This window comes from Erpetoichthys calabaricus, chromosome 4, assembly GCF_900747795.2.
Source record: "Erpetoichthys calabaricus chromosome 4, fErpCal1.3, whole genome shotgun sequence".
In the NCBI taxonomy this organism is placed as follows: domain Eukaryota; kingdom Metazoa; phylum Chordata; class Cladistia; order Polypteriformes; family Polypteridae; genus Erpetoichthys; species Erpetoichthys calabaricus.
Window position 1 is genome coordinate 216,112,390 of NC_041397.2, and position 21,489 is coordinate 216,133,878.

Genomic DNA, 21,489 nt, shown 5'->3' on the forward strand with positions numbered 1-21,489 from the left:
ATGCTTCACTGTGGGGACTGTATTGGACAAGTAATGAGCAGTGCCTGGTTGTCTCCACACATACCGCTTAGAATTAAGGCCAAAAAGTTCTACCTTGGTCTCATCAGACCAGAGAATCTTATTTCTCACCATCTCAGAGTCCTTCAGGTGTCTTTTAGCAAACTCCATGCGGTCTGTCATGTGTCTTGCACTGAGGTATATGTGGAGACAACCAGGCACTGCTCATCACTTGTCCAATACAGTCCCCACAGTGAAGCATGGCGGTGGCAGCATCATGCTTTGGGGTTTGTTTTTCAGCTGCAGGGACAGGACGACTGGTTGCAATCGAGGGAAAGAAGAATGCAGCCAAGTACAGGGATATCCTGGACAAAAACCTTCTCCAGAATGCTAAGGACCTCAGACTGGGCCGAAGGTTTACCTTCCAACAAGACAATGACCCTAAGCACACAGCTAAAATAACGAAGGAGTGGCTTCACAACAACTCTGTGACTGTTCTTGAATGGCCCAGCCAGAGCCCTGACTTAAACCCAATTGAGCATCTCTGGAGAGACCTAAAAATGGCTGTCCACCAACGTTTACCATCCAACCTGACAGAACTGGAGAGGGTCTGCAAGGAGGAATGGCAGAGGATCCCCAAATCCAGGTGTGAAAAACTTGTTGCATCTTTCCCAAGAAGACTCATGGCTGTATTAGCTCAAAAGGGTGCTTCTACTAAATACTGAGCAAAGGGTCTGAATACTTAGGACCATGTGATATTTCAGTTTTTCTTTTTTAATAAATCTGCAACAATTTCAAAAATTCTTTTTGTTGTCTGTCAATATGGGGTGCTGTGTGTACATTAATGAGGGAAAAAATTAATTTAAATGATTTTAGCAAATGGCTGCAATATGACAAAGAGTGAAAAATTGAAGGGGGTCTGAATACTTTCCGTACCCACTGTATATTCACCTTCAGATTACAGTGCTAGCACTCAGTCAACTGATTCAACCCTTATTAGTCAAAATTAAATTGCGCAAACTCAAGCTGCACATTTTAGTTGTGAAGCCCAAGTTACCCTGTTCACCAAGTATGAACTAATGCAATGAAAACAATTATAGCTTGATGTCTTACCAGAAACTGTAATGTTACCAGGCTGGGTGGCTGGTGCTAGGGTCGTATTGTTTGCTGCAATGGTCTGGTTATTGCCTGAGGCTACTTGGGAGAAAGAAAGGAAAAGAAAACTGAAATTGTATTCATGGTGGATTTCCAATTCTGATCAAAAACATCCATATTCTTTAGAGAATAATGTTATGATGTAAGGTTGTTTTTAAATATAGAACGTCTATACTATAGCAAGCTATCAAAAACTGATGGTACACACTACAGAACATGTGATGTTTTATTTTTCTGAAACTTAGATCCGCTATTCCTGTTTTTACTTATTTTTAACTAATTTTGTACCATCCATAACAATATAGACTTTGTTGTGCTTGTCAATCATGCTTTCAATAACTTGGCACTTTCATTTCATAGCAGAACAGACTGATTTTAGGAGTAAGGCCTGAGTGGATTTAGAACTTAAAGGAATACTCCACCGAAAATTTTTTTTTTTTTTTTAATATGTAACTTACACCATGTACTTTGTAGTGGTAGCCGAAAAAAATTTGTAATGTCATGTTTTCATTCAGAAACGAGAAAGAAGTGTATGCTATAACAGAACTAAGTGGTGGCCAGTGCTAAACAACTGCAAATGATGTGAAAAACACCCATAAAAATAAGATCCTTATATTACTTGTGTTGCATAATCCATATCTCTGTTATACAGTCGCTAGCTCAAAACATGCAAAACGAATGCTGTTTTTGCTAAAATAGCATTAGTTACTTTGGCGTATCGCTGACATTCATTAGTTAAGAGTGCCACTTTCAACTCATAAAGAGACTCCCATGAGTCTTTGGGTTTCCTGTTTATGTATGTGCTGATAACTTTGCATGTAACTATGTTTTGCACGTTTTGAGCAAGTGACTGGATAAAATATAACGTTTTTCCATTAACGTTTTTCATATTGTTTGTCGTTGTACAGCACTCGCCACCATGGAGTTCTGTTACAGAATAAACTGACAAAAAATGACAGGCCACAACAGGAAAACAACTGATCAACAGATTTGGGAATTTCCCAGGCACAATTTTACATATAAGCACATATACAAGTACAGCTTCAAAAACAATATTCAACATCTTATCGCCTCAGTGATATTTTGGCTTTACTGGTATTTGTTTGAAGGCAAAAAATAAATAAATGTCTTTTGTAAAAAGAATACATACTAGTGAAGCTCAATACATAGACTAATGTTGTCATTGCCTTTATTTAACCATTACACAACACAATGTGCGCTGTTACTTTGGTGACCTGTAAATTTCCAATTACTTGATTTATTAATCACTTTTCCTTTTACAGTTTATTCAGATTTACAATTAAAAGGCAGAGAATGTAAAAACATTTACAAATAATATATAATGTAGATATCATAGAATAAAAATGTACTAGTATGAGTTCCCAAAAAGCCTTGAATTCATAAGCTTATCTTCTTGGGGTGAACAACCTGTATTATACTGCAATTCACCTTTAACATTCATTTAAAATTTAAATAAAAAGAAAGAATCTTCCTGGTGTACTGCAAATGATAAAAACTGTCTGGGATAGACTATGGCCTTCCACAACTCCATACTGGAGTTAACAAGTCTAGAAAATAAATTAATACAAAATTGCAAAGGCACAAAGAACACAGTAACAGATCAGAGCAATTCCAACATCTGAACTCCTCTTTTTTTGTTTCCATGGCTCCTCCCATCATGTGACTATTAAGTCATTAGTGTTCATGGAAAAGGGTGTAGATAGAGGGGGCCATTGGCCAACAGCAGGCAAAAGAAAGTGCTAGGAGCCAAGGCTTAAAGTCTAAAATTATCCTCTTTCCAAAAAGCTTCACACAATGAACATGTAATTGGAATAACATTTCCTCAAGTTTCATAGATGCTCAAATCAGCAGACTCATTCAGTATTCTCTACTTGAGCATAACTTACCACTACCTAAATAAATGTAAACAGGATGTTTTCTTTTTTTGTATACAACGGCAAAACTGCTAATTCATTAATAGTAGATTGATTATGCAGTGTTTTTTTAACCATTCAAGGCTAATCAATTTAGCTGATTTTCCTCAGAAACGTGGGAAATAAATCTTGACAAAGTCAACCACTGCATAAAACTGCCTGAGGCAATGTAGCTGAGTCACACCTCAGTGCAACAAGAAAATCAAGGAAATGGTTTCAAATAGATTACACAATGCATACCTGATGGCACAAACAATGACAAAGTCTAATTATGCAACTGAAGGCTTTTGTTTGTTTACAATGGCAGAAAATGTACCCATCTGGAATTTTTAGGCTTGTTCAAGGTTTTACTATGTAAATACATTTAAACACTCCCTAGACTGTGCGCTTTTTTAATGCAGTGAATAGTAAATAAGCTCATACAAACAGGAATGCATTAAATGCATTGGTTTGTGATAAATTGACTTTTACAAATATGCAGCTCTAAGCAAGGTATATAAATTTAAAGCACAATGAAGCAATTTGTGACTTCCAGATTAAACTTCCCACCTCTTACCACACAGATTATAGCGCAATGACATACTAGATGTTTACAAAGCCAGCTTCTTACAAAAGTCCATAAAGTGAGTGCCTGGAGTTTGACGGTTGAGGTTTGGACAGAAGAATAAGTAGAAACATGTATCCAAGTCTAACCAAAGCCACGAAGGTTTAACGCTATAAATGTAATATGTAAAAACTAGACATTAAGCCGTTACAATAATGGGCGCTAGAACAGTAGTGCATAAACATTAGTAGGAACAGTCTATATTAAACGGCAAGGGACCTTGACCTCACTCTGTTTCTTGTATTATTTTTTTCTGTCAAAAATATTTTTGCAAGAAGCCTAAAGTAAAATAATAAAAATAAAATAGAAACGTATATGACAATACAGCAAGTATAATTAATATTACCCTAAGTTCTTGTCTATAAGCCGCGGCTTATCTAAGGAAAAAAGTTGTGAAAATGAAAAAATAGAATATCGGCTTATACATAAGTCCGGCTTATACAGTAATCCCTCCTCCATCGCTGGGGTTGCGTTCCAGAGCCACCCGCGAAATAAGAAAATCCGCGAAGTAGAAACCATATGTTTATATGGTTATTTTTATATTGTCATGCTTGGGTCACAGATTTGCGCAGAAACACAGGAGGTTGTAGAGAGACAGGAATGTTATTCAAACACTGCAAACAAACATTTGTCTCTTTTTCAAAAGTTTAAACTGTGCTCCATGACAAGACAGAGATGACAGTTCTGTCTCACAATTAAAAGAATGCAAACATATCTTCCTCTTCAAAGGTGTGTGTGTCAGGAGCACAGAATGTCACATAGATAGAGAAAACAATCTCTAGCAAACAAATCAATGGTGCTGTTTGGCTTTTAGGTATGCGAAGCACCGCGGCAGAGTTAGTTTTTCAGTCAAAAATCAATACGTGCCCTTTGAGCTTTTAAGTATGCGAAGCACTGTGCAGCATGTCTTTTCAGGAATCAGCTTTACAAAAGATAGCAACGTGAAGATAATCTTTCAGCATTTTTAGACGAGCGTCCTTATCGTCTAGGTGTGCGAACAGCCCCCCTGCTCAATCCCCATACGTCAGGATCACAGATAGTCAGCGCAAGAGAGAGAGAGAAAAGTAAGCAATCTAGCTTCTCAGCCATCTGCCAATAGCGTCCCTTGTATGAAATCAACTGGGCAAACCAACTGAGGAAGCATGTACCAGAAATTAAAAGACCCATTGTCCGCAGAAATCCGCGAACCAGCAAAAAATCCGCGATATATATTTAAATATCTTTACATATAAAATCACAATTTAAATGACCGCTACGCGCGCGTGTTGACTCGGCGACGCCCAGAGCAGAAAGAACGCGCTCCGGCCGCGCCATGCGGGGAGTGAGAGAGACGCCAATATCTCACACTCTCTCCCCCCTTAAAGAAATTAAATGGGTGCGAGTGAGACCACTGACCTCCCTCTCTTCTATTAGTTATAGGTTATAGTACGTTCGGCTTATCCATGAGTCCGGCTTATCTATGATAAGATTTTATTTTAAAAATTCGTATGATTTTTGGTCTCCGGCTTATACGCGAGTCTGGCTTATAGACAAGAACCTAGGGTACATTTATCCTCTCCTGTGTGGCTGTTGATTGATGTGCTGTGTGTGTTTGAAGATCTCGTATCCTGCCTCTCTTTATTTTAGCTTGCTGTGGCGTCTCTCCAGCAAGTACTGTGCAGTTCCCCAGCAAGTATTTTAATCTGTGCTGGCGTGCAGCTGATTATTGTATGTGTGGTATCTCCCCAGCAACAGATTTTATGTGGGCGAAAATAAATCTACTTTTAAAAGTCATCCTATTGTAATATCATGAAAATTCGTATATTTAGGAAAACCCCTTCAATGACTGACACTTTACCGGGCCAAGCTTCTTAATCGCAAATCTGACATCCTCAGTTTGCACAACAACAAACACTAATCCCACCTCTTTGGGGAAGGTGGTCTCCGCGTCTCAGTACCTGATTGGATTTTTCGTGCCTTATGTTTTAGGTCTTACCTCATTTACTGAAATCCGATTGGATCGGCCGTGCAATATTTTATAGGTCCCACCCTCTCTGTCTTGTGTGACGCATCAGGCGGCCTTTGAAGCATCTGGTAGATGCCGGTGACTCTGCCACTCATTCTGCCCTTCCCTGTACTTCCAACCTTGTCTGTAATATGCGTTTAATTTTCTGTCACAACAGTGGGCAATCAGCAGAGTCTCCCCAGGAACCGATGTAATGTGTGGCATGCAGCTGATAATCCAGGCTGTGGCGTCTCTCCAGCAAGTACTGTTCAGTTCCCCAGCAAGTATTTTAATCTGTGCTGGCATGCAGCTGATTATTGTATGTGTGGCATCTCCCCAGCAATGGATTTTATGTGCGCGGCCACAAGTACCCAATCAGCACTCTCCCTAGCAATGATGTCCTTTATTAAAGAGTGCCCCGCGCATGCGCACTTCACCAGAAGACACACACACACACGGACACATGGATGCACACAGGGATTTTATTAAAGAGGATGACTATAGATGAAACCAAAGAATATTTAACTGAATTTATGTATCTACAGTGTACAATAAAAAAACACACACACAACACATACACACATATATATGTTGCATAGTTTACTGTCAAATAATGGAAAGAGTATGCGACACGTGTTTCGCCCTCATTTGGGCTCATCAGGCATACACACTCTACTGCTCCCCTCTTGGGGATCGAACCTCGGACGTCAGCGTCAGAGACGATGCCCCTTTACGTTGCATCACGGTGTGTGGTTCGTTTATTTGACAGCCAGTAGGTCCAGAGTAATTACATTCATTGCATTCATAGTCTGAGTCCCGACCGGAATTGTGTGGGAGGTTACCTACCAGGTAATGCTTGTGGTTGGTCTGCCATTCGGCAAACATCCGCCACAGTGCCCTCTTCAGTTGTGAGAAGCAGATCATGGAATGTTGCATAGTTTACTGTCAAATAATGCAGAGTACGCGACACACGTTTCGCCCATGAGCCCAAATGAGGACACAGGACTGTAGGCCTGGGAAGGTTAATGTGTTAATATTTTGCGATTAATGTGGCCTATTTAATGTGTTAAAAAATATTGTCACTGGCAATGAGGCAAATGCCTCAGTCAGTCCTTTGGTCAAGGCAGCATTATTTATAATATTTTTTTAACATTATGAAACAATAATACAAATCAGTGTGTACCAAAATAATTACATACAGTAATTCCTCCTCAATCGCGGGGGTTGCGTTCCAGAACCCCCCGTGAAAGGTGAAAATCCGCGAAGTAGAAACCATATGTTTATATGGTTATTTTTATATTGTCATGCTTGGGTCACAGATTTGCACAGAAACACAGGAAGTTGTAGAGAGACAGGAACTTTATTCAAACACTGCAAACAAACATTTGTCTCTTTTTCAAAAGTTTAAACTGTGCTCCATGACAAGACAGAGATGACAGTTCCGTCTCACAATTAAAAGAATGCAAACATATCTTCCTCTTCAAAGGAGTGCGCGTCAGGAGCAGAGAATGTCAGAGAGAGAGAGAGAAAAGCAAACAAATCAATAGGGCTGTTTGGCTTTTAAGTATGTGAAGCACCGCGGCACAAAGCAGTTGCAATGAAGGCAGCAGCTCACACCCCCCTCCGTCAGGAGCAGAGAATATCAGAGAGAGAGAGAGAGAGAGAGAGAGAGAGAGAGAGAGAGACAGACGAAAACAAACAATCAAAAATCAATACGTGCCCTTTGAGCTTTTAAGTATGCGAAGCACTGTGCAGCATGTCGCTTCACGAAGCAGCTGCACAGAAGGGAGCAACGTGAAGGTAATCTTTCAGCATTTGTAGACGAGCGTCCGTATCGTCTAGGTGTGTGAACAGCCCCCCTGCTCACACCCCCTCCGTCAGCAGCAGAGAATGTCAGAGCAAGAGCGAGAGAGAGAGAGAAAAGTAAGTTAGGTAGCTTCTCAGCCATCTGCCAATAGTGTCCCTTGTATGAAATCAACTGGGCAAACAAACTGAGGAAGCATGTACCAGAAATTAAAAGACCCATTGTCCGCAGAAATCTGTGAACCAGCAAAAAATCTGCGATATATATTTAAATATGCTTACATATAAAATCCCTGATAGTGAATTACTGTATACATCCAGTACTTTATATGCTACCTCTAAAAATGTTATGCAATAAAGTTTTCATTTAAAGGTTTAACATTTTGTATTAAGCACATATCAATATGTAGCTCTAGTGTTCATTTTCTTCATTTATACATACTGACATAGGTGCAGGAGAGAGGGAGGAATGGTGGTGGGGTATGGGGTTTATGGTAGTCCTAGTTCAACACTAGAAGCTAAAAATTATGCACTTTTTTCAATTTCATGTTCCTGTAAAAAGATCGAATCAGAGTTACATTATATAAGTGCTAAATAAGCTATCTTTGAGTAGCACTAAAGCCAAAATAAGTCTCTAGTACCTTTGTATTTAACTCAGAGTGCTGACTGCCCTAATATAAAGGTAAAATTCTACAGAATAAAAGTGTAATGATTATCACTACTCATTATTCCAGTTGGCAGTATTTTTGCCAATTTATGCTAAGAACATAACATACACCATGCATTACTTGGATGGATATAAGTTGTTATGAGAGATAGCTGCTACAGAGATCTTTTTTAGCATGCGAGGGGCAAAGGTGTAGGTAGAGCAGTGATTTCCAACTATTTTTCTGTGGCAGCATACTTTTTGTAATCCAAAAAAATCCCATGGCACACCACGAATCTACCAACCACAAAGGCATTAAATCTCTAGATGTGCTAAACCAGGCATGTCAAACTCACTTCCATTGGTGGGCCGCTTCGACTGCCATACGTGCGTCAGCGGGCCGTACTGTAACAAATACTATTATACAAAGTTACTGTAGCATTCTTTCCAATACTGAAAACTTTAAAAAATGTAACACATAAAGTTTAAAGTTTAAAGAAAAGCAATTTATTTCCATGCAGTCTCCATACAACAGTGTAGAATTAGAGTCTTAACCTCTTAGCTAGGTCCTTATTATACAGTAATCCCTCGCTGTATCGCACTTCGCCTTTCGCGGCTTCACTCTATCGCGGATTTTATATGTAAGCATATTTAAATATATATCGCGGATTTTTTGCTGGTTCGCGGATTTCTGCGGACAATGGGTCTTTTAATTTCTTGTACATTGCTTCCTCAGTTGGTTTGCCCAGTTGATTTCATACAAGGGACGCTATTGGCAGATGGCTGAGAAGCTACCCAGCTTACTTTTCTCTCTCTCTCGCGCTGACTTTCTCTGATCCTGACGTAGGGGGACTGAGCAGGGGGGCTGTTCGCACACCTAGACGATACGGACGCTCGTCTAAAAATGCTGAAAGATTATCTTCACGTTGCTACCTTCTGTGCAGCTGCTTCCTGAAGCGACATGCTGCACGGTGCTTCGCATACTTAAAAGCACGAAGGGCACGTATTGATTTTCAATTGTTTGTTTTTCTCTGTCTCTCTCTCTCTCTGCTCCTGACGGAGGGGGTGTGAGCTGCCGCCTTCAACAGCTTTGTGCCAAGGTGCTTCGCATACTTAAAAGCCAAACAGCCCTATTGATTTGTTTGCTTTTCTCTCTCTCTCTCTGACATGCTCTGCTCCTGACGCGCACTCCTTTGAAGAGGAAGATATGTTTGCATTCTTTTAATTGTGAGACGGAACTGTCATCTCTGTCTTGTCATGGAGCACAGTTTAAACTTTTGAAAAAGAGACAAATGTTTGTTTGCAGTGTTTGAATAACGTTCCTGTCTCTCTACAACCTCCTGTGTTTCTGCGCAAATCTGTGACCCAAGCATGACAATATAAAAATAACCATATAAACATATGGTTTCTACTTCGCGGATTTTCTTATTTCGCGGGTGGCTCTGGAACGCAACCCCCGCGATGGAGGAGGGATTACCGTATTACTAGGCTCACCCGCCTTTTAAGGCGACCGACTTTTATCCTCAATTTGTGTGCGCTCCATGTGTACATCAGGCATGTAAGTGTAGGGAATGAGAACATCAAAGTGCCCATTCATAACATCTCCTGAAAACCTACGTTTTTTTATCCCCTCGAGTGCCTGTCCAAACTTGGAGTGTAGGACTCCATAATAATATACTTGAAACTCATTGGGGAACAACTCTCCCGCTGCCATTAGCTCAGAAATGGTACCATAAGTTTGAGACTTTGACATTTCAGTGAGATACTGAAGCTCATTTGTAGGCCTGTAAGAAATTCCTGACGGCATCATTGTAAATGGCTGAAACCTTGACCAATTACTTAAAACATGTCGTACAATGTCAGCCCGAATCTGTACCGCTAAAGACGGAGTTTCATGCACTAAATAAGCTATTGATGAGAATAAGCAAGCACCATCTCCCCTGATATTTACTACGTGGTGAGGCATTTGTACTCCATCAACATTAATTATTTACAGAGACATAATTTTGTCTATTTTTCCAGCGCATCACGCACAAAAGCAAGGGAATGATGGGAGCACCAGAACTCTACTCATATTGCATCGCTTCGTACCGCAAGCCGCAAGTAGTAAGTCTGTGATAAGCGGAATACCGCTACGCTTTGCACTCACGGGACGGAAGGACAATCCCGACCGTTTTATATAGTGTCTTGATGATTGATATTCATTATATTATATTCATTGCTTATATGGGAGCCTTACAGTGTGATATTTATTTCTTTTGTCCCAACACTTGGCATCTCTTGTTAGTAACCAGTTCGTCAATATCAGGCTTGAAATCTTGTGCAGCTGCAACTTTTATGAGGGATGAAAGGTGCTCGATGGTAAGTCTTGAGCGATGTGGGGTTTTGGTAGCTTTCATTACCAAAAACAATTGCTCAAAATGGTAAGTGCTTCCGAACATTGACAGTACTCTCGATGCCAACTTACGGATCTGCACATACGAGGGTGGCAGGTAAGCATACAAGCCTGGCACACCAACTTTGTTGTATTTTGCCTTCAGAATAGAATCTGACTGCACTTCGATCAATTCCATTTGGATATTCTCAGGCGCATTCTCAACGTTGTAAGAGGACAGCGCAATGCCCTGTTTGTGTGAACTGAAATCACGAAAATGCTCACTGAATTCATTGCTCAGTAATTCAAGTTGGAAAACAAATCCTCCAAAAATCTAATTTTACTTTACTAAGTTTACGTCAAAGTTTATATTGTAAAATAAGCCGATATGCAAAAAGCCACCTGACCTACAATAATTATACAAACTCAAAATCACAAAAATATGTTAATAAACAACTCACCAACTTCTCGCGTCCACTTCAGATCTTCAGCTGTAGTCCGCACTAACTGTTCGTTACAATACTATCACAAAATGACATGAAACTAGAGCAAAAAACGTGAAAATATGCGGGCTATTACTACTCGTGATGGTCAGTTCTGTCCAGTGGTCAGTCTCAGCAGCCCAGCCAGTAGTGTAGCCGGCCAGGAGCGGCTCTGGGCTCGTGGCGGCCCTGGGCAGAGAAAGAATCGGCGGCCCCTTCTTCTGGCAATGTCAATATGGTATCTTATGACAGCGTTGCAGACACTGCATAGCCGCCTCGTGCTCATGACACGCTTCTATATACGCGTGTCCGTAACTTGAAAACCAAGTGGCGGCCCATGATATTTTCATTACGGCAAAACATTATAATACTACATATAGCTTACTGCTCCGACTCTAGCGACATTTGTAAATACAGCGTACTAATTAACAAGAAACAGAATGTTTTTCGGCCACATTGCCGTCAGCTGTGTCGTTATTTTCTCTTTCTGTTTTATATTCAATATATATTGGCGTGGCGGCCCCTGGGATTTGGCGGCACTGTGCAGGTGCACAGTTCGCACATGCCTACGGCCACCCCTGTTGCAGCCTAGCACTTCAGTTGTGACGCTGCGGCTCATTAACTTTGGACAAGGCTCGTGGCTATACTAGCAGATGACGTTTCCGGTACCGTAATGCCATGGGAAAACACGCTTTTGTCAGAAGGCAGAAGTAAGAAAAGTCAATAAGTAACACCGAAGATGCAGAATGATTCAATCACAAACGATAGTAATAATTTTGTACAAGTTCAGTGCTAACTAGGATCTGTCATGCGGGCCGCGAGTTTGACATGCCTGTGCTAAACTGTCTGAAGACGCAGTACTGGGGTGGTAAAAAAAAAGAAGCGCAGAGATTGCCATTTGCAGACATAGCACTTAGGACACATTTTCCAGCTGCTTCATCCCTTTACCTGCTCATGCAGGCAGTCCTCTCTCTGCCTCACTCCACTGACCCAGGGTGAGAGGCAACTCGTATGCCTACTGAGCTAGTGGCGAACACGCACCAAGGCAGATGGATCCCCGACATGTCTTCTGGCTACTATACTGTTCACTAGTGCTGTGTCTGCAAAACGGCGATTTGCTGCTTTTATGTCGGCTTATCCAGGTAATCTTGTCTTCCTTGGACAGGTCTTGACCATCTGCGGAGTGTGTCTCTCTCAGGTCAGGACTCAGGGGCACTACACTGTTTTCTTCACAGCGCACTAGTTGATAATTATACTCTACACCAGGTTTTTTCCAAGTTGTTGATGGTGATGAACAATTGAGGATAGCATTTACAGAGTTTTAACACAAGTATTAATGTATGCCCATTTAAGAGATGCAAACTCTTTCAATTAAATCAGTCTTCAGCTGTACATTCAAAATCAACAATCATTTTAATGGTTTAATTTTTATTTTGACACATCTGTGTCTCACATGCTATTCCACCTTGATAATTAATACATTGGCCTCATTTTCTTGTTGCCTTCTTTTTCAACTTGCCTTTTAGGAAGGCACTCAAATTCAGGTTGTACATACTTGTTTAGTATTTTGTTAAAACCTCAGGTTTAGGGTCATTGTTTAAGCTTAAACTATGCATATATTTTTAATTTCTTAATTCTTTTGTGTTGATTCAACATTCATTTTGGTATTCAGTGTGTATTTACTTCATGATTTATGCAGTAATTTAATATGTTAGATTAAATTACATACATTTATGCAATTAATTTTAATCAATTTCCAGCCACAATATACAGTTACGTCCATAAATATTCGGACAGAGACAACTTTTTTCTAATTTTGGTTCTGTACATTACCACAATGAATATTAAATGAAACAACTCAGATACAGTTGAAGTGCAGACTTTCAGCTTTAATTCAGTGGGGTGAACAAAATGATTGCATAAAAATGTGAGGCAACTAAAGCATTTTTTTTTTTTTTACACAATCCCTTCATTTCAGGGGCTCAAAAGTAATTGGAGAATTGATTCAAAGGCTATTTCATGGGCTGGTGTGGGTAAGTCCGTCGTTATGTCATTATCAATTAAACAGATAAAAGGCCTGGAGTTGATTTGAGGTGTGGTGCTTGCATGTGGAAGATTTTGCTGTGAACAGACAAAATGCGGTCAAAGGAGCTCTCCATGCAGGTGAAAGAAGCCATCCTTAAGCTACGAAAACAGAAAAAACCCATCCGAGAAATTGCTACAATATTACGAGTGGCAAAATTTACAGTTTGGTACATCCTGAGAAAGAAAGCAAGCACTGGTGAACTCAGCAACGCCAGAAGACCTGGACGTCCACGGAAGACAACATTGGTGGCTGATCGCAGAATCATTTCCATGGTGAAGAGAAACCCCTTCACAACAGCCAACCAAGTGAACAACACTCTCCAGGGGGTAGGCGTATCGATATCCAAGTCTACCATAAAGAGAAGACCGCATGAAAGTAAATACAGAGGGTGCACTGCAAGGTGCAAGCCACTCATAAGCCTCAAGAATAGAAAGGCTAGATTGGACTTTGCTAAAGAATATCTAAAAAAGCCAGCACAATTCTGGAAAAACATTCTTTGGACAGATGAAACCAAGATCAACCTCTACTAGAATGATGGCAAGAAAAAAGTATGGAGAAGGTGTGGAACAGCTCATTATCCAAAGCATACCACATCATCTGTAAAACACAGTGGAGGTAGTGTGATGGCTTGGGCGTGCATGGCTGCCAGTGGCACTGGGACACTAGTGTTTATTGATGATGTGACACAGGACAGCAGCAGCCGAATGAATTCTGAGGTGTTCAGAGACATACTGCCTGCTCAAATCCAGCTAAATGCAGTCAAATTGATTGGGCGACGTTTCATGATACAGATGGACAATGACCCAAAACATACAGCCAAAGCAACCCAGGAGTTTATTAAAGCAAAGAAGTGGAAAATTCTTGAATAGCCAAGTCAGTCACCTGATCTTAACCCAATTGAGCATGCATTTCACTTGTTGAAGACTAAACTTCAGACAGAAAGGCCCACAAACAAACAGCAACTGAAAGCTGCTGCAGTAAAGGCCTGGCAGAGCATTAAAAAGGAGGAAACCCAGCATCTGGTGATGTCCATGAGTTCAAGACTTCAGGCTGTCATTGCCAGCAAAGGGTTTTCAACCAAGTATTAGAAATGAACATTTTACTTCCAGTTATTTAATTTGTCCAATTACTTTTGAGCCCCTGAAATGAAGGGATTGTGTTAAAATAATGCTTTAGTTGCATCACATTTTTATGCAATTGTTTTGTTCACCCCACTGAATTAAAGCTGAAAGTCTGAACTTCAACTGCATCCGAGTTGTTTCATTCAAAATTCATTGTGGTAATGTACAGAACCAAAATTAGAAAAAAAGTTGTCTCTGTCCAAATATTTATGGATCTAACTGTATATATAAATAACAATAAAAAGTGAATGTATATATGAGAAAAAAATACTTTATATGTTAGATGCAGTTGCAATGACCAAAGATTCTCAAAAACTTGACAGTGAGATGGTGCCTTGAAATTTCATAAGACAGTGGATTTACGTTATAGTGCCGTTGGTTATTCGGGTGTATCTCAAGTACTAAGCAGCTAATCAAGCACTTTTTTGTATACAACATGTGGCTTTTTGTCATTTTCACAATAGATAATATTATTCCCACGCAGTGTGGTGTAGTGGTTAAGGTAAATCCTGCTACTGGCACTATGTGATCCAGAGCAAATCACTTCACCTGCCTGTGATCTAATTGGAAAAACTAAAAGAAATGTAACCAATTGAATCTGAAATGTTGAGAAGTCGACTTGGAAAAATAATTTTGGTTAAATAATAAAGGTCATTTCAGCTGATTACTCTTGAACATGCAATACACAATTGTCTGTGAATAAAACATTCCTACCATTAATGATGTCACAATGCCAAAATCGATACCAATACAAGTGAAATTTTACAATATTGATCTTATTTAATTGTATCTCCATTATTGAAGTGAACAGTATTGTGCCTTTTTCTGTAATACAATATAAACTATGTAAACACTAACAGTAACAACAGCCTTAAAATACGGGAATCTCTATCGGGTAGTTACACAACTATCATATAATTATATATTCATAAATATCAAAATACAATGCAAGAACGTGTGCCAGCAATGGGGATCCCCCACAAGTATAAGAACATACAGAGGGTTGATAATCTTGTGAAGAGTTTAGCATTGGGTTTACAAAGAATGGCATCATCATAAACTATCATGTGCACATTCTAAATTTATCCTGACATCTTCGTTCCAGTAACTGGGAACTACTGCTTGAAATGTATACTAAAAATAAAAATTAAAACATTATTTTATATATATATATATATATATATATATATATATATATTACTGTTGAATTAGTGAACTAACAGTGAAATTTATTCAGGATACTGAGAAAGACTCTTTAAATCTGCTATTGTAACAACATGCTTTTAAAGTCTGTGAACCACTTTATTCATTACATTTGCTATTTTACACTTGCATCCTTAGCTAGTTAAAAATATTACTGAAGAGTATTATTTAATGGATGAGTCAAATTAAATCAAATTTCAAATGCCAGAAACTCACGGTGCTTTAATTTTTTTTTTACATTTGTCCCAAAATTAAAGCTTCCAGTGTGAAATCAAACATGACAGTTTTACATTAATCTTTTAATGCAGAACTCTCGTTAAACATTGTTTTGATGTTTTCAAGGTTTCTTATGTGAGCAAACACATTTTGCTATTGCTTATGCCGGTGTTTAAATTCCAGAGTTAGAAAAATTAGTTGGGCAGTTATTAACCTGTACTTAATACATTTATAACTGTGAGACAGCATTACATCTTTCAACCCACCATTCAAATATGATGTGTGCTTCACTTATGGGTTATACTAATGAACAGTTCCTCACATAAGTTCTTCAGTCGATTTTCGCAAAAGCATTCAACTCAGTTGATCGTGCTGCCCTGTGGGACATCCTGAGGGTTTGCGGGATCCCCTCGAGGTTGCTGGATATCATGGCCGGCCTGTACACTGGTACTGTGAGTGCTATGCAGAGTGGAGGCAGAACCTCTGAGTTTTTCCCAGTTGAGTCTGGGGTTCGTCAGGGGTGTGTTCTTCCTCCTACTCTGTTCAATGCTTGTATGGGTGTTGGGCAAGATCGTGGGGTCCAGCGGCGGTGGGGCATCTGTTGGTGAAGAAAGTTTCACGGATCTTGACTTTTCTGACGATGCCGTGATCTTCGCGAAGTCAATGGAGGCTCTGATTGGGGCACTCGAGAGACTGAGCAAGGAGTCAGAGTGTCTGGGCTTGCGAGTGTCCTGGATAAAAACCAAGATCCAGGCCTTTAATGACCTCTTGGGCACAGCCATCAGCAGTGTGTCTGTTTGTGGAGAGAGTGTCGACCTTTACTTACCTTGGCAGTGACATTTATGTCTCTGGTGACTCTTCCTATGAAGTCAGTAGACGGATTGGGAGAGCATGGGAGGTCATAAGGTTGCTGGAAAGGGGTGTGTTGCGCTATCCATTATTTATGCAAAAGGACGAAGGTCCAAGTCTTTAAGAGTCCTGGTGCTTCCTGTCTTGCTATATGGTTGCGAGACATGGATGCTATTCAGTGACCTGAGACAAAGACTGGACTCCTTTGGTACTGTGTCTCTCAAAGAATCCTTGGGTACCGTTGGTTTGACTTGGTGTCAAATGAGCGGTTGCTCATGAAGTCCCGAATGAGGCACATTACCTGCATTGTAAGGGAGCATCAGTTATGGCACTACGGCCATGTGGTGCATTTCCCTGCGGGTGATCTGGCTTGTAAGATCCTCATTGTTGGGGACAGAGTGGCTTGACCAGGCCAAGAGGTCGCCCACATTAGGGAAACTGCTGTAATTCCCGGGAAAACGGGAACGGCCAAGCTTGCATATATAGCGTGTAAAAGTGTAAAAATCGATCAAGAAATAACAGAGTTATAGTTGAAAATAATTAAGGTGGCGTCATTGCTACAGCTTACACTTCATCAGACAACAGCTTTGAACAGCAACTTGAAATTGCAATGCGTCAGTCTGTTGCATCCCCATTATCTGTGCCAAGAAACTTGCCATCACAGAATGATGACAAGAAACTGGATGCATCAGTAAAAGCTGAAATGGAGGTGTTTCAGAGCAATGGCAAGCGCAGGTGTTGTTTAGAACAAGTGTATCAGTATCTAATTATTGTGCCGTCTACTTCAGTGGAGGCAGAGCGTGCTTTCTCAGCGGCTGGCGTACTTCTGCACGAAGGTGCGCTCTCGCCTGGACGATCGCACGCTGGACACGTTGTGCTTTCTATGTTCTTATTACCGTAACTAAAGATACATGTACTTATATGACAGCATGAACTGCTTGTAGATAAGGTTAGTCTTTTATTTGTGTCAACATATTGCAGTAGTTTTATTAAAAGTAAGTGTCGGTCGTTCTAAAAACGTTCACATGTGAGATGTCTGTGCACTGTGTCATCCCCGGGAGCCCGGGAATGAAATGGGGGATTCCCAAATTCCCGGGAATGGGTAAACCCGTCTGGGAATGTATTCCCTAGCCCACGTAACACCTGGTTGCGATAGAGGGTCATTTCCGGAGTGTGGGACTGGACCGTGTGTCTACATGGGGGATTGCAAACCGGGATCCCAAGTTGTTTCGTTGTGTGCTGGGTGTGGCAACACACTGTATCAGTGCATGCTCCTTGACTTGACTAATGAACAGTAGTTTGCCTTCAAAACCAAAACAAATAATACAAATTCAGTGTTTACAGATTTGTATTCAGCAATGAAGTATGCAGTTTTATTTGTACTACTACTTTGTAGTAGTACTGTTGTACTGTTTTCATGACTAATGTCAATTGAATTTTATTTTGATAATAACAAATGGAGCAACATGTGCCATTGCAAGTATGGACAAGCCAAATAGCCAAGCTTTGTTTTATTTTTGCCTCAATGTTTACTGGAAACTGTTGTTTTTGCTGGCAGTCCTCCAGCATTCCATGGTTCTATATGCATAACTGTGGATGCATGTGAGGTCCCCCTCTTTGACCTGTAGCACTGAACTGCATGCACTCACGCTCTGACTCATGGACTTTTTATTTTATTTATTTATTTTTTTTTTAGAAGTGCTCATTACAATTGGGGAATGAATGTGAAGCCTCCATTCATTTCTAGAAACTGTGTAGGACATTATTAAAAGCAATTAATCTTTGTTATCTTTTTATCTCCTCTTACAATGTGTGACAACACAAGTTAAACGGTTACACTTCATTTGATCGGTAACATTTTATTGCTTTCAAAACATGCACAAATCTGTTTCTTAAGTAATATCATAATAAGGTAAAAGTGGCGATAATGCCAGTCCCCATGTGTTTTGCCTTGTACGATTCATGCACTCACGTGCTGAAATTCTCCGATGTGAGCTCAAAGTATTTCCAGACATGACTTTGCCTGTTTTTTTTTCCAACATGTGCTGAACCATCACCATTGTGAGCCATTTAATATGTAGTTTTTACTAACATTTTTCTCATGCATTATCGTGCCTTCCAAAGTAATTTGTCTACTTGCAGTCATGGACAAGTATAGACTTTCTCGGTACTACAGATACTGTAAAAAAAGTGGGTATCATTACATTTTTGTTTTTGTGACATATCTGCCTGCCACAGGTCATTTACTACTTTTTCCTGTTTTCATTGATGATCAGGGCATGACACAATTTTACAGGAAACTGTATTCCTTTGAACCGAGATAGGAAGTCAGCTATGTTCCCTTCTGAACTGCTGCACAGCTGTTATTCCACCTTTGACTCTTTGGTAGTGCACCCACAGCTCCCAAAATTCCACTGGTTAATCCCCCACCGACCAAGTTGTCAGTTATGTGCTGGTGCTTTGTAACACTAAATGCTTCATGAGGGTCTCTGAAGAACCTGACTTTTTGTTCATGTAAGAGTACTTTGTGGCACCCAATACTTCATGCCAGGAGGCTGATGTAGTAGAACAGATAACCAAGATGAAAGTCGATGTACATCAAAGAGCGCCACTAATCAAACATTTTCTTTCCAGTTTAAAACATGACCATGTCTCTTTTTTCTGTCCAGAACATGGCCATATATCCAGTCATCCGTCCACCCTATTTGTTGATGGTACTATTTGCCAATCACGTCTGCAGCGTCCTTCATTTGCATAAAGCACACTCTCATCACAGCTAATAATAATGAATTTTGACTTACTAAAAAAGCAAGGGGCAGCTAATTTTCTTTGCAAATTTGTCAAGACATTTTTATAATTTTGGGTATTTAGTTTTTCTATTGGGGGGGGGGGTTATCCCCAATATTGATATATCACAATGTTCTTTCATAGCAGATACCTAGTGCCCCAGATGTTGCACCACTGCCAAATTTTAGTGCTTTTGTTGATGAGTGAGTGACTGGGTGAATCAACATTTTATATACGCATTACAAAAATATGTGATTTGTATTTTAATATAAAACTATTTTCACTTTAATTAAATATGTATACATCAGTAACAGCCAAGCAAGAAAGTAATAAATAGAAATGAGTAACAAATAGAAATAAAACAATGTGCAATGATAATTCACACACAATATTTCCTTAAAAAGGCAACAGTTTTCAATAAATTAACTAAACTTGCAATTTGGCTAATGTATTCAGAAACACACTAAATACACACTTAAATTACATGATTAAAGTTGAAGTTTTTAAATTTTTTTTTTCAGTTTCTGGCAAAGCATCATGTAAATATCTGACCACCACAATATTCTAGCACAGAAGATTCTGTTGCACCATTATGACTTAATTAGGTGTTTTTTTTTTTTTTTTTGCAGTAATGTTTGAAATTCATTGTCATATGTTGAGGAAACATCCAGACTATTTTTCTTTTGCGGCAAAGCAAGTGATTTCATTTGTGTGAAACTTAGTTATTCCTTTGCTACGTAATATACCAAGTTTATTTTAACTGAAAGGTTGGTTGGGAGCATGCAAAAGGTCTTACAGTATCTTTTTGCATCATCATTTATCTTTTTAGTGTTTGGAAAATTTCTACCACAGCAGATTCTTTGGCACATTTACTTACAGCCAACACACTGTCACAGCCTGTTGCATGTCATTTGCTGTCGGAAGTGTGCTGTTAAGATTTTCATGTTTTAAAACTTTGATCCTGCCACAAAATCTAAGCTAAGATTGCTGCAGCAGCACTTGCACATTATCGCATCTTACTCCAGACTGAATAAAAGCCAGTTGAAGTTTGATAGCCAGCTAGTCTGGAACTTTTGCTTTTCTACCCCACTCCTGTCTTTTCACTTGAAATAAGTAATACACCTTTCAGTCGCAGTTGATGTACTGTGAGATTCACACCCCTGCACTCTTGGCGAGATTTTGATTTCTGCTCGGACAGGGACTTATGTTTCCTCACAACCATTTTTTGTGTGCAGTTCAGCACTATAAATATAGTGGAAAAAAACCCCCCACAAATACGGCAAATAAAAATCTGAATGTTTACTATCTAGTGACTAATGACACATTTTTTTATTTGCTTATCATAAAACTCTGTCGGATATGCTAGTGTTTAATTCGCATATAGGGGGCTGGACTATGACTCGAATTATTCCTCACTTCAAATCAGAATTCATGTCATTATGCCTAGCCTAGAAAATATTGCATTCATATATCTGTATCACATAACGCTGAAGCAACATTCAACTTACAGTGATGACGGCGAGTCATACTCCTCCACAGAGCCTGTAATGGTATGTTATCCATTTAAATGTTTGTACATCTCCATTGTGCTCTCGTGCCATATGTGATCAGGCCTACACATTTTGCATCTCACAAGCTTTTTTTTTCTTTATTCAGTATAAAGTGCTCACAAACTGTGGAAGTCTTAGGTTGCACCGTCTTTTCTGGCAATTGCGTACCATCTGCCTTTCTTCAAATGTGTTCTCAACTGAATGAAGTAGTGTCGCAATTGCATGGCACAACGAACTCAGCCTAATGACATAATTAACTAATCGAAGAAGGTGAACGCTTCCAATGTTTTTACTAATCGATTATTGATATTGATGATTAGTTGTTGCAGCCCTAAAATATTCTCTTTATTTGTTAGACTATAAATATAGTACTATCAATACCATTATCTGGAGTTATACCAGAGGGGATCCAATTATGTCATGAATACTGTGGTCACCTATCCTACAATGCTCAACTTGAAAAATCCTAATCCATCCTTTAAACCCAACAGGAAAGTGATATCTTATATTTTCTAAAGCTAGAAAAAAATATCCCTATGAGGAATGGTGTGAAGTTTGTTAAAAGAATTTTTCTTAAATAGACTGCCAGGCATCTCCCTTATTTCTGCTTTTCTTTTCATTAAATACTCAAGAAACTGTTTCATAATAGGCTTTTTATTAATATTGACCTATATGGATGTGTTGCTAATTATAATTTT

General features: G+C 39.5%; 1 protein-coding gene across 3 annotated transcripts in view; it reads right to left on the minus strand.

The window, feature by feature from the left end:
• Positions 1 to 21,489, minus strand: part of tmem123 (transmembrane protein 123) — a 67,642-nt gene that overhangs the window by 11,980 nt on the left and 34,173 nt on the right. For 2 of the 3 annotated variants that reach the window (XM_028800296.2, XM_028800299.2), the window contains exon 2: positions 1,111 to 1,194. In XM_028800296.2, coding sequence (XP_028656129.2) covers positions 1,111 to 1,194 — 84 coding nt within the window. The remainder of the gene's footprint in view (positions 1 to 1,110; positions 1,195 to 21,489) is intronic. The other variant, XM_028800300.2, reaches the window with a different exon arrangement.